At 40.5% G+C, this 14,726-nt stretch overlaps 1 protein-coding gene across 8 annotated transcripts in view; it reads right to left on the bottom strand.

Annotated features, from left to right (window-relative positions):
- trim36 (tripartite motif containing 36) overlaps window positions 1-11,949 on the bottom strand; it is a 34,625-nt gene extending 22,676 nt beyond the window's left edge. For 2 of the 8 annotated variants that reach the window (XM_035950715.2, XM_035950721.2), the window contains exons 1-3: window positions 11,393-11,798; window positions 4,612-4,846; window positions 121-186 (exon numbers count right to left, since the gene is read on the bottom strand). In XM_035950715.2, coding sequence (XP_035806608.2) covers window positions 121-186; window positions 4,612-4,846; window positions 11,393-11,455 — 364 coding nt within the window. In that variant the 5' untranslated portion in view covers window positions 11,456-11,798. Of the gene's footprint in view, window positions 1-120; window positions 187-4,599; window positions 4,847-5,641; window positions 5,859-11,392 lie in introns of those variants that run through there. The other 6 variants (XM_035950723.2, XM_035950720.2, XM_035950719.2 and 3 more) reach the window with 6 other exon arrangements.
- Window positions 11,950-14,726: the final 2,777 nt, after the last annotated feature.

The raw sequence follows: 14,726 nt of genomic DNA, 5'->3' as shown, positions 1-14,726 counted from the left end.
AGTATCTATCCAGCGGTGTGAGTTTGTATGGTCGTGTTGACAGGGCTAAAGTAGACTATGTAGAGAAAAAGGTAGAACCAAACTAGGGTGTCACAAGGGTTCTAGTAGCACTGTACTCACTACTACAGCTACTCAAAACACGGAGCCCACGTCTACCTCGACTTCCAAACGACCTTCGTACTGTGGCTGCAAGCAATGAACAGAGAAGTGAGGTGAGACCAACAAGAAAATAATGAAACAATACATAATGTGAAGTGATTTTTTTTCCCCAACATCGTGACATTGGAGAAACAACAAAGCCAACTTAAAAGTAAAACTGAGGAAAAAGTGAGTTTAAAAAATGCAGTTTAAAGTGAAATACAAAACAGCATTTGAAATGTACACGCAGGATGTGATTAAAGGACAGTTAACTCTTCATTTATGCACTTTCCAACAATTTGGTCCAATCTGATGCACAATCAAATCTGATTAGGAATTTAAAGACCCCCTCCTGTGAAAAAAAATAAACTTAAAAACATAAGAAACAAAAAACGTGATTTGTGTTCAGGCCAGTTCAGTTAAAAAGTCTCAGAATTTTTCAGTCCAAAAACTGAATTAGCCGAGTCACAAATGGTTTTACAGTTGTCCGAGCAATTAATTATTTTTTTTTTAAACATAATCTTGGTATGGAAAACTATTTACTTTCTTGCAAATTTTCAAATTAGACACGTATAATAAAGTGATTTCAATGGCATATGATTTTGAGGTTCAGCTTGGTTAAGTTCCCAGATTGAAGGCCCCGTCACAAATTAGCAGTTTAAAAGTCTTCCTTTGATTTTTTTTTTTACAGTTTCGGGCTGATAAACGGTGTTATTCTGACAATTATTTTTTTTTCCCAAGGTAGATTCATAGAGTTAAAGCAGGAAGGGCTGATTTTCATTGAAATATCCAACAAAGACACACAGTTGAGTTGTTAGGATTTAATCAAAGACCAGATGGTGACTGTAACAACATTTCAGGACTATTTTGTACAAATCACATTGCTGCAATGTAGATATACTGCTCAGACATCTTCCATTTATCTGGTAGACAATTTGCATTTAGATTATAATAAATCTAATTTAGTATATGATTGAGTTTTTGGAAAATATACTTATTCGCTTCCTTGCTATAGTTTTAGGTTTGTCACAGTTAACAATAAGATTGCAAACAACTAGAAAATAGCTAGTACGGCTCTGTCCAAAGCTACAGACATCATCCTTCCAGCACTACTACACTACTTCCAGCTTTTGCACAGATTAAAGACACCAGATCGATTACTAAGCTTGTCCCGCTGAACTTGAAGCTTTAGCTGCACCCTCTTGATTTCTCCTAAGTAATGTTATCCATCAAGTACACATTTAAGATGCTTTTACACCGTCTTTTCACCAACTTGCACAGCTAGTATTAACATTAACTTCATTAGCGAAGTAGCCACAGCTGATTAAGTCTGCCAGTGAAGGTGATAGTGGCTGCCAAAACTGAAGGTTGGTAGTTTGAAATGAGAAAAATACTTTTGCCTACCGCTGTCTGAATTTCACAAGCGAGTGTTTTAGAAATTGGTACATATTACAGGCGATAAATGGTAGCATTGGCACTGTAATGAACAAAGAGCTTGACTAGCATAGCAACAGTAACTAAGAGGGGTCAAGACTTTTGATCTTCATGCTGTTTCTTAGCTTCATATTTACTGTACAAAGAAGTACCTAAACATCAATGGCATCAATCTGACAAGAAAACACAAACATATTCCTTTAAAAGCAGTTAAATCAACTTTAAAAGTGCACTTATCAAGAGTTAGCTGTTGGACATTTATACATCAGACTGTTTGTGCTCCAGTGACACAAAATAAAATGAAGCTGAGAAACAATGCTGACGATGTTTTAGTAGCCGCCTTCCTCTGTCCCCACAGCAAGGCTTGTTCAAGCTGTACACTGATAAATATAGCCTTAAGTCTTTTCTTTTTCTCCCTTCATCTAATCCCTCATTCATTCCTCACCGGCAGTTTGTGTCACCACGGCTACCGATGATCTGATCTCCCCGTAGCGAAGGCAGTCGGGGAATTAGTTCTGGAGTTAATGTTCATAATGTACTTCAAGGTTTCTTAAATATTCTAAACGCACTGAGAATTTGTGTTTCGTAATCTGCTGATTAAAAGTACTTAAAGCAGGAACAACCTCACTGAATAATCCCCAAGGGAATTCCACTTGTACAAGACCAATGAATGAGTCATGTCACCTAAATTAGCTTAGTTTCTTAATGATAAGGTGCCACTAAATTAACTGTACATTAAACATACTTTCAGTGATCGTGCATCAATTTACATACAGACATAATGAAAATACAGAAATCACACCAACTATTACCCCCGTGCACACACCGGCTGTCGGCAAGACGTGAGATTTGTTTACCCAAAAGCAGGATTTGATTATTTCCTGTGTCAACAGACGGAATGCTGCCAGTGAAGAATGAACTCATTCAGGCTGAAGAGGGAAACTCTGAAAGAGGGAGTCTGTGTTCATGAGTCTCAGTGGTTTTAAACCACAGCTGAATAGAAGAAGCTGTTCACCTCACCATCCTCTGGGTACGGTGTGTTTTCTGCTTTGGCGTTCTGGCTTAGACTCAGTGTTTCCCTGACGCAACTTAGTTAAATGAACACCAAATATAGCTCAGTTTTATGTCATATGTGCAACTGCGTATGTCTCCAATCCATGCAACACATTAGCCATATGAAGTAGATACTTGTCTTTGTACTATAAAGTTTAAAAAAGAACAACAAACTTTTACCTGTGAGCAGCATCTTCATTTACTTGAAGCATTAGTCTGCATCAGTGCAAGTATTATTGTGTATTTTCTTATCACTTTCCCAGCATGAGCACACAACACACTTAAAATCTACCTCAAGTGTGTTGTAAGAATTTAGGCTACTGAAATATACACATTTATCTTCAGCATCAAATGCATTTCAGCAAAATTTCCAACATCTGCGATTTAATAGATGTTTATATTCTCTGGCAGGTACTGAGTTATGTCCCAGTACCACATATTAATTACATACTGCTTTAACTACCGGTATAAACCCACTGTCATGCTACACATCTTATGCAGTTAATATACAATGTTAAAGTAAAGTCTGGAAACCAACACAGTTCAAGATGATAAAATATGCGCACCAGAAGACATCACTGCCAATTATAGTGCACCGTAAAAGGAGCAAAAATGATGTTGCTTGGCTTTAATGTAGTTTTTCTAGGTAATTTTTCAAGCTGTCTCAATGTAAAGAAGCAGACTCAAAACCTGCTTGGAATTAGTATTTAGCGTCAGACACAGCTCTGGTCTGGTCAAGAGTGCAAATGAGACAGCATCTTTATGGAAGTGGCTTGTAGCCCGGAGCTCTCAGGCTGCAGAAAGGCAGCCTTGTGTCCCACCGTGCAGCTTTCAAGGCTTAGACATTGACCTGCTGCAGCACCTCAATGTGTTGAGCGGAGAATTTTCTTTAAAAAAATGCTGTGATAAGTAAATCTAGCCACCTGCACACCCTCTGCCTCAACCACAGCTTTCCCTCCCTGCAGCTCAGCCTGGTGTTAAGAGTTTAAAAATGCCTGAAAGGAGCTTACGGACACGCTTTGTTCAGTTGTGTGTACATAACACAAACATGCCTGTATATCCACTTAAAGGCAGAGTGAAAATGATAGCTACACTTGTGTCTGTTCCTAAGACGTTTTGAAATATACACGAGCCCCCGGATGATTGAAGGTGACGTTTGATGCCCCAGGGCCACTAAAAGGCAGACAGTAGAGACAATTAGGGCTTGAGAGAGCTTGTCAGCGGGTCTTTTCTCTTGTAGACAAAACTACAGCTTGTCAGCTTCGTCTCTTTAATGAAACCTGTGAAAGCAGACAGGATTAGAAGGGGAGATGACTGACAAAGTTATGGCTGAGCAAGAAAATGATCAAAATCTTTTCATGTTTGTTTAACTTAATCTGGGACAAGAAAAAGAGGAGGGGCAGTGTCTGCCCCGCACTGACACCCAAATATCACACAATAATACTCGGCCTATTTTCTGCCTTACTCAGAGTTTCCATCAGCTTATTCACTCTCAACCACTTATTTGCATCGGCTAAAAATTTGCCTATAGGTTCATAAAGTCTGCATCACAGCAGCACTGCACTTTGTTTGCTTTTTTAGGTAATAAAATATTCTATCTGTATCACATATTTCCTGTAGCAGACAGCATCTTGCAGAGGTAAATCACAGGCTTCAGCCACTGCAACCTGTTGAATGACTGCAGAACTAAAAACTGAAGTCAAGCGAAAAAGGAGGAAGAAAATGCAACAGAGTCGACATTACTCACATTGCCTTCCCTGGAAATCACCACAAATGATCTCAGTTGCATTTGATACTTGCATTTCCTGCTGCCTGACTATTAGCTCTCTCACAACAGCCCTAAGAACCAGGCCTCTGATACGCACACAGACTATTGAAAAGCTTTTAACCCTGCAGAAATATGAGCTCCAAAACAAACCCCTCCCGTCCATTTACTCCCTCTACCGAGAGAAGAAATATTTTTGGTTTCCTTACCCCGAGACCCACCTGATCTCACAAGCCTGTCCAGCCTCTCCATGGAGGGCGAGGGCACCCTGGACCTGGGGCTGCCCGGCAGGGAGCACTCGGAGCCGGCGTCGAAAGAGTCCTCATGGTTTATCATCAGCAGCTCCCGGACACATTTGTGGCAGACGCTGTGCTGGCATGGCAGGATCAGCGGATGGGTGAAGAGCTCCTTGCAGATGGGGCAGATCAGTTCCCTCTCGATGTTCTTGATCGGAACCTGAGGGTGGAGATGAAATCACCGAGAAATTGCAGAGGACTTCGAAACAACAGAACTCAGACAGGAATAGCATCAAAGACCAGTCTGGGGGGAGAAAAAGAAAAGCTTGTAGGACGAGGATGCAGCTTTCTTTGATTCTCTGAACAACATCCTATTATTAGGACATTTTACAACTAAAATAGGGTCATTGTCTGCTGGAAAAACAGTATTCTGTGTCAGCGAGGAGGGGAATTTTTCTTTTATTAAGTACAGGTTTCTTCTTTCTCCTACCTGATCATACTTTCAGTTTTAATACAGTGACTCTGTCCCTGCAGCCACACTGTCTTTACCATGTTTCTGATACATTACATAAGCCAGGATTAAGCTCGGCTAAATATAGAGAAACAGTTAAATACACGATTCCAGCAGCTCACGTTTTAGCACATAAAAGACGATTAGAAAACACTTCCACAGGGCCCAGATGGAGGACTGTCCTCCCATATGCAACGCCTGATTGTTCATTCATTTCAGCTGGTGTCAGTCCACACTCCTGCTGCTGCTTCAACAAACACTCATTTAGGCACAAAAAAAAAAAAAAAACGCCTCCGCACGTGTTTCAAGACAATATCCAGAATGATAAATGAAACTATACCAAAAAAAAGCGCTGAAATCAACAATGAATGGACGCTAGTAAAACTTCTATGAACGCCTGCTACTTCTTCTTCTTTATATGCAGATCAGACGAGGCTGTGAAACAATGACGAGTCGCGAATCAACTCCATAAATCTACTTTTTTGTTGTTGTTCTTCCACTTACCGCGATTATGCTGCTGCTGCGCCGCATCTCTGCAGACATGCGGAGGGGACAAAACACAGCCGAGTAGAAACGCGCACAAAAAAACACACCAGATCCGGCGGGTTTGTTTTGTATTTTCTAATTGGGACGAAACACCAAACTTCCCGAGCAGAAAGATGCCGACAGCGACGGCGGAGTGAATTTAAATAGGGTGACGCTGCTGGGAGAGGCGGTGAATCAGCAGCCTGCTGCAGAGCGACCGGGGGGGAGGACAGACAGCCACGGGGGGGAGAGTGGGGGAGGAACTGACGCTGCCTTCATGAGCTCCACGTAAACTTCACTCAGCTCAGTTGCTTTTATCAGGTGCATGTTTTTTGTTTGGTTTTTTTGTTTGGTTGTTTTTTTTTGCATGCAGCTCAGCCTGCACTATTTCAATCACATCAGTGATCGGATTATAAAGTTGTTTTTTTTCTATTTGGCTGCAGTGGCCGTCTCCAGAAATTGTTTTAAGGGTGACCACATGGGGCCACTGGAGTATGGAGTCACAGCAGTGCCACAAACAAACAAAAATAAATAAATAAATAAATAAATGAGGAAATATAAAGAGAAATAAATAAATGTGGAAATATAAAGAGAAATAAATAAATAAATGTGCAAATATAAAGAGAAATAAATAAATAATAAATGTGGAAAAATAAAGAGAAATAAGTAAATAAATCTGTTAAAAAAATAAGGAAATAAATGTGGAAATATGAAGAGGAATAAATAAAAGAATAAATAAATAAAAAGAAAAATTTTGTCTTTGCTTTTCCCTTTTTGCTTTTTTTCCTTTTATTTTTCCATTTTGTCATTGTCTTTTCCATTATTTATTATATTTTATTGTGGCAATCTTGTGACTCTACTGGAAATCCTCTGGTGGCACAGAAAAAAACAAAACAAAAGCCCTAACTGAATTTGAGGAATTCCATTATGCTGTTGGCCAATTGAAAATTATGTCAACTGGAGAGTTAATGAACTGCATGTTGATTCTTTTTAATTGCTTTTCAACAGACAGTCAGTTTAATTTGGCTTTTGAGATGAAAATTTGTAAATAAATTGCTTAACGCTTCAGTTTTCGGCCTCATTAAAGTGGCTCACCACATTCAGCACAGGTGGAGACAACTAGTGCTACAAGTCACGCTATTAGTAACATGAAGATTATCTGAGTGCAGTGACAGTGACTCCAGTGATCATCACATAAAGACACCTGTATCTGGAACGTCCAGTCACTACTCCTGGCTGTAACTACACCATGAAGAAGAAAATAAAAACACTTAAAGCAACTCTGTGAGGTTACTGACAAGCATAACTTAGGGGATGGATACAAGAAAATATCAAAGTTACTGAATATTGCTCCAGGGGCGCCTTATCATGGCCAATCCTCTGCCCAGACCCCAACTGGGATATGTGAAAAGAGAATTTCACAGTGCTGTAATGTATTTCTGACAATAAAGGTGTCTCCTTTTTCTTCTTCAAGAATATTCCTTGGAGTACAGTTAAATCCATCATTAAGAAATATAAAGAATATAGTACTTGTATAACTCTGCCCAGAAGAGCTCATCCTGAAAAACTGAATAACCGTACAAGAAAGACACTAGCGAGAATGGGGCCACCAAGACACCCATGACTCCTCTGAAGGAGCTTCAGCAGCTGATTTTGGAAAGACTGTGCATGCAACAGCTAGTACTTGTTTTTCACCAGTCACAGCTTTGTAGGAGTGACCAATGTTGAAGAAAGTTCAAATTAAATCTCAACTCCTGCTCACCAGAAAGCACTGCATACTCTGGTTTTTCCTGCTGAATGTGTATCTAATGTGTACAGACTGATACGGGTGCAGTTTACTTTTTTTTTTGGGCGATCATCTTTCATAAAAGCACAGGAGAACAGAGTTCACCCAAAGGCAAGACATTAATAGTTTATTAATGATTTCAACACTGAAAGTCATGCCCATGTGTGATGATAATTTATCAAACTACAGCAGCTAATGTTAGAACAAAAAGGGTTCTCATTGTTCCTCGGCTACCTGTTGCTACATTGTGGTGGTTAGTTTATTTATTAGAAAGGTCATTTATATAATTCGTGCACACACACAATAGGGTGACTGCTGAAATAAAACGGAAATTCAAACAACAAAAACTACTTAGACTTTCGTAAATGGATCAGACTTTTGCAGTAAAATAACATCTGGCTGTGATGGAGCTGAGGAAACTAAATATGAACCGTATGTGACATCTCGTCTGTCTGAGCTGATGAAATGTACAAAATGGAATTCACCGTTTGATCCTGATCGAGCCTGTGTGCATGTTGGGAATAATTTATGATTCTACAAATTTGATAAAGTTACTGTTGCGCTGTGTTGCTTTTAAATGTGCACAACTCCCTTGCTTTGAGACACTCATATGGATCAGTGCTGCAGGTAAAAACTCAGAGGAAAGACTCCTGCAAACATCGAGAAGCAACAAACTAAAGCTCAGCTCTTGTTAATATTTTTAGGTCTGTATGTACACCTCCACCAACTAACAGCATCCAAAAGGTGTCTCTTCCGCTCTGTGTGATGTTTATGGAGGAGCCGACTGACTACTGCTTAGCTGCTACAGCCATCTAATGGTGCAATCACTTGCATTAGGACACTATAGTTGCATTCACTGAAACTTGGACATCTGATTTTCATTGAATGAACATGACATTTACAGTAAGTTCTAATTAGCACTTGACAGAAAATACAGCTAAAGTTTATGAGAAAGTCTTTTTGCAAATATTTGGTCATAAACTAAAGCACTTGATAAAATGAGGAAATATTCATCAAAGTTAATGAAATTTCTTAAGAGCAAAATGAATGTCTGTAGTAGATTTTGTACCAGTCAGACTAGAAAACCTTCAAGTATTTTACTGGATAACAGACGATCCTGACCTGATTGTGGAACTGGAATAAAAGTCAGGGGGGCAACCAAAGGCAGCAAACTCCCTCCACTCGGTTACATGAATGTCCACAGAAAATGCAATAGCCATCTGATGATGTTCAAAAGATATTTCACACTGAACCAGAAATGTCAAGAGGCCAACAAAACTACAGCAAATGTCAGGGGAAAGTCCAGAATAATTACAGTCAAACTGATAAATATTAAGCTATTTTGCTGAATCAGTGAAGAATTTGACTGGCTCTTGATACTAAAGAAAACATCAGAGGGTAAACAAACCTCACCCATTCACCTACTTTGGAGTGTCAAAGTCATCAGAATTTATCCTCTAAGGACTATTATGTATCTGCAGCAAATGTCACCACAATTTGTCCACTAGTTGCCAAAATAGTTCACTCTGAACCATGAATTATCAGCCTTCTGGTGGCCCAGACTTAAAGTCAGTAGATCACCAAAGTCAGTAGCAGTGATCTTCTGGAGATGTTGAATTATAGGCCCAAAGTGGTTGACTAAACATTGCCCCACTGCATCATAAGGACTTCTGGGATGGGTGTACGGAAACAAAAACAGCCACAGTTAAAGTACAGGACAATGAAGTTGGAATAAAAGTTGGAGTTTGGTAACAGATCAGGTCTCATGTGTCTGCAGACAGGGCGTGTTTCATAAAGCAAAGAGAAGCTGGGTTGACTTGATTAGTTGTTTTGGCCTGCTGAGGACAGACTGGTCATTGAAGGGTCTATAAGTATCAGTACTTAAATATATAAAGTTTACACAAAAGCTCTCAAGTTCCACGCACAACATTGGTTAGTATTTATACAAAACTGGCACCCAGGGAGTCTGACACTGAGCTACTGTATTCAGCATTCAGACACAAAGGGACCCATGCTGGCTCCAACTTCTGTTCACTTCACACTCTCTTCTGATGTCAGGGTCCCTCCCTTTATTTCAGGGGATTTACGATGTGGTAATTGCTTGCTGCAGTGGTTATTGGTAAGGTCTGCAATTAATTTTACTATACACGGGGGCCACATTGTAAGTCAACCCAACGTTGTTTTGGTCAGAGAACAAAATGGCCCGTCTAAAAGCTTGTGGGGGTTTTAGGAGGTGGCTGCAATTTGTTAAAACTGTTAAATTTTACAGTTTTGTGCAGCAGAACAGAATGAGGTGAATGAAATGTGTGAAGAGGATCTGCTAGCCAACGTGTGAGTAGTCGCAAAAGGCGCTATTGGCATCTTTAGGACTCTGTTGAGTCATTCACGTTTCCAGCAGCATTTGTTGGCAGCAAACAATGCAGACAGTGTCGGTGGAGCCTTGCAGTGGTACCATGATACTGAGGACAGTATCGTCTTGCTGTCGCCTCAAAGACAGAAGGTTCTGGGTTTGGGCTTTCTGTCCAGTGTAAAGTTTGCATGTTAACCCAGCGCTTGTGTCTCCTCCCACAGTTCACAAGACATGCAAGTTAACTGAACTCTAGATTGCCTGTAGGTGTCAATGTGACCACATATGCTTGTCTGTCTCTATGTGACAGCCATGTGACAGAATGAAAACCAGTCCAGGGTGTATCCTGCATCGGTGTGACTGAGTTCAACCTCTCACAACCCTATTAAAGATGGATGGTGATCTGTTTTCATTCCTGAACTGTATGAAAACTGGAGCATTTCCACAACATATAACCCTGCCTCAAATCTGCTGAATCTACAAATCGTTTCACACATTACATTCACTTTTTGTGCTGTGATGTATTCTACATTGGAGTTTACAGAAAGAAATTCAACAAAGAACCTCTCTCGATAACTCATCTGTTATACTTTGCACTCATGTGCTGGCATCTTCATTTTCTTGATTCTAACACTACAGACCTTATTGCTCATTGTGAAGACAGCTGTGATTACGTGGTGAAATATGACTGAATTCAGCAACTGTAGCAGGTCTGTAAATCAAATGGCATGTACAGTCTGCTCTGTTTTTTATCACACACATGAAACCCACACACACACACACACACACACACACACACACACACACACACACACACACACACAGCTCCATATATGCGTGAACAAATCTCAGAGATGGTGTGAGCAGGACGGATAGATTTCAACACATTCTGTCAGTCATAAAATTGGTGGAATGAATAGCAACCCCCGTCTTCCCTGTGTGGACTCCCACACACCTCAGTAATCCAGTGCCCTGTCTCACCACACAGCTGCTGCCAAGTGTCCCACATATTGACAGAAGTCTGTGATCTGCCTGCAGCACTATCCAACTACACCCAGCAAAGCCACTAATTAAAGTCATTATGCTCACTTGTTTTTCTAAAAATAGAAGAGAGGCTGTATTCCTTATTATTATGGAATGGGGAAATAGAATTGAGTAGATGGGCTATCTTAGATTTTAAATCAGAATAGAGTGTTTTGGGATTGATAGCTGAATATACTCTGGAAATAAAAGCCAGTAAGAGGTTGAAATACAAGATCAAAGCAATACTTTTGAACTTCCTTCACAAGAAAAGAATAAAACAGCAGTGGCATGCAGATGGAGTAGAATATGTGTGGATCTAACTGTAGGTGGTTTGATTAATAGAACAGATGGCCTATTAATAACTCAGATCTTGTTCCAATACCAGCACAGAAGAGCAGGCCAGTATAATGCAACATAGTGTGGCATTAACAAAGAATAGAATGGAATGGAGGTGTGTGAGGATGCCTCTCCATCCTCTGATAGCCCTGCAGGCCTGCTGCTGCTGCCGCCGGACCACGTTGACTGACAGACCGCTGCTGTCACAAGGTCCGTAAATCATCCGGATGAGACTCACCTCGCCCCGCTCGATGCGCTCCACGATGCTGGCGAACTCCGTCATGTCCTCGGAGTCAGACATGGCTGCAGATGATGGTGAAGATGATGATGGATGCACAGTATATACACACCGGTGAAGGCGCACCAGGGGTAAATGATTTTCAAAATGTAGAGGAAAAAAAAAAACCCACTCAGCTGCTTAAAGAAACAGGGATCGACAGCTTCACAGCTTCACAGGGGAGCTGAGATAACATCAAGAGCGAAGAGCCGCTCCTTAGACCACATCATCTCCCTCCCTCCCTCTCTCTCCCTCTCTCTCCGTGTGTGTTTGTCCGAAGAATCCACGGTACATGCGCCGGCTGCAATTTTTTATTTTAGATAGCTTCATCTTTGGAGGGAAAACCCCGCCCTCATTCCCTTCTGTAGCCCCACTGTACCATCTCCCTCCTTCCCCCTACGCATCGTCCCTCAGCGGCGACGTCTCTCCTCACAGAGCTCTTTGTATCCGTCCAATCTGCCATCTATCAAAGCGCGCTGGATGTCCCCCGTTTAATCTATCAATCACTACAAATAATCATAATAATGTCAGTCTGAAGATTAAGGGGCGACAAGGGGAGGGGTGGTCTTAAATCTGTTGGTGCCGCATTAAGTCAAGTTGGGCATTTACGCACGGCTGGCTGCGCGCTCATGTGCGCATACGTTGCTTTATTGGCCGATTGGTGGTCCGTGCGACCCAAATATGAGACTGTGGTCCGAACAGAGCTGTTTGTCTCTGGTGTTGGAAGGAGTTACCCCCTTGTTTCCTAATGCAGAGAAACAGAGCCAGAATGTGAGTGGACTCTGCGTGGCCGAATTAACTTCGCGTTTTTTAATGTTTTTATTTATTTATTTTTTTGGCAATGCCACTTGTTCCGCGTCAGCAGATGGCCTCATGGCTTCATGCAGGCATATTCCACCCCATTGAGCATGTGGAGGGGGACAAACAGGCAGTCTGCCCTGATGGAGCAAACGGAGCATGACAAAACTAATAACTGTGTCTCCAAAAAGCTCCCAAACACTGAGATGATCACTGTCAACTGACATCAGTGGAGCAGCATGACTTCAATTTTGACTGAGAATGGGGCTTAAAATTAGATTTATCGTACTGATAATTGAGATAACATTAACCAGCAGCCTTCTAATTTATAATAAAACAGAATATATCTTTAAGATCAATTTTTAGGCTGCAAGATTGCAAATAAGAGTCTACATGTCAACATTTTCAATCAGTGTGCTAACATTGTAGTACCCAAATTCACACAAACTACAGATGATCCAATGGGAATGCAAGTATTTAATGATCAGAGGACAAATCAAAAGTTTGACAGAAGATAAATTTGGGGTTTACCATAGCTACAAATCAGCCTGAAGGGAACATGAATGTCTGCACCAAATTTAATTGGTATTCATCCAAAAAATTCACTCCAAACCTAAAAGTGATCCTCATGCTGGCACCAGTAAAAATCTGAGGATTCGCAGTCATTAGTTAGGATTCAGCATGTGGGAACCATTAATGCCTGCAGCAGATTTACAGCAGTCCATTCACTGGTTTTGAGAGCAAGTGCTTATGTATAATATCTGTGGAGATGACACTTGGCTGACCCATTAAAAGCAACTTAAGCCACAATGCTCTGACTGAATAATCAATACAGTGTATTGATTAGTTTGTTTTACTAAGCAGAATTGATTTAAGTTTAATAACTGCAGAGAATGTAGCTGCTGTATATGTGGATATTAGTTCACCAAAGGGCCTGTAGATTATTGAAAATGAGTCATTCATATCATATGATGTCAAGGTACTTGTGTGGTAGAAACAGCTCAATTCAAGAAACATCAAAACAACAGAGAATGAAAACATCAAGTCCTCTGTCCCCTGGGTCTACAGTGCATGTGCTTGACAAATAAATATAAATGACACTGAATATAGCCTCAGTTTTTTACCACAAACAACTGAGCTGAATCACATCACAGGATTGAACTTGATTTCATACTACCTCCTAGTTATACACAGTTTTATGTATAAATGGAAGAAAGGTGTCAGCTGTACATTGACTAACCACACCCAAGCTAGAGCTGCAACTCACTGTCAAGGGAGCATCTCAAGACAATTTGAGTCAGGGTTGGGCTGAAAGCACTGGGGAAGAAATGCATTTCCAACCTCATGTTACCATTTAAAACCTATAAAATCTCAAAAATGTGTGATCCACTGCTGCTAAAACTTTCATGAAGAATCCAGATTGGATATCCAAGCACCACTAGGCCAAATTTGTCTGGCTCACATTACTCTGTCAGTGCCAACAGTGAAGTCTGTGACTGTGCCGTGCAACTCCCAGGTGGGATTCTCTGTGTGTGTGTGTTTGTCATGTGTGATCCAGTGAAACTCCCCTTCCCCCATAACTTTTAGTTATGTGTTAGTCACTGACCTAGCATAGGAGAGGGAAAAAATCATCATCAGCCACTGCTGCTCAAAGCACAAACCATCCAGAAAATATGAAAGGCAACTGAAGAAAATTAGAGAAAATGTAGACCAGTCGTCTTCTTTGTATTTAAAAATAGATCAACAACAACTGAGTCATCGAGCTGCATACAGCTTACTGTGAAAGGAAATTAGACCTTTCATAAAGAAGCAGCTGTTGTGGGCAGCAAGAAGCCTATAACACCCAAAGGAATGAAGATTTCCATTGTCTCTTTGTCTTAAAGGAGAAAAAAAAAATCCATATAAACGTAGTTACATGTTCAGCGTATACAAGAAGAGAAAATCCTGCTTAAGCATGGCAGGTGGAGGAAAAGATGCACACTTGTGAGAATACAAGTGTCATGTTTGACTCAGGAAATGCAGGTTACAGATGAATGCTTTGATTCAAGGATTATTTCATTTCTGACTGGTTTTAATCATAAAATGCCCACTTTTTATCTACTTGTCTGAAAACAGGCCTTTTCCATTATGGGAACAACTGAGTGCTCACAAGACTGTCACTCATGATTCATTAACAGTGTTGTCAACCTCTCAATGTCTGCCGGTTCTATGTGCGCCCTCCAGATCTCAAAAACATAATGGACTTCAGTTTATATGATGGAAAGATATGGGTCAAGTAAGCCATATCTGGATAAAGTTTTCCATATTGATTATGACTGAATTTGGTTACCCCATGGTCATTGCCTTTTTCCTTAAGCAACACTTCATATAAAACAAGACATTAAAAAAATATATATTTTTAACTTTTTACATGTGCTGTGGATTTTCATTTATCCTAGATGGTCTAAATGTATTTTGGGCTTTTCAATAACCTAACTTTGCGCATAGTGCATCACAT

The sequence above is a fragment of the Amphiprion ocellaris genome, chromosome 6, assembly GCF_022539595.1.
Source record: "Amphiprion ocellaris isolate individual 3 ecotype Okinawa chromosome 6, ASM2253959v1, whole genome shotgun sequence".
Lineage (NCBI taxonomy): Eukaryota > Metazoa > Chordata > Actinopteri > Pomacentridae > Amphiprion > Amphiprion ocellaris.
This window is presented reverse-complemented; position numbering and strand designations above follow the sequence as displayed.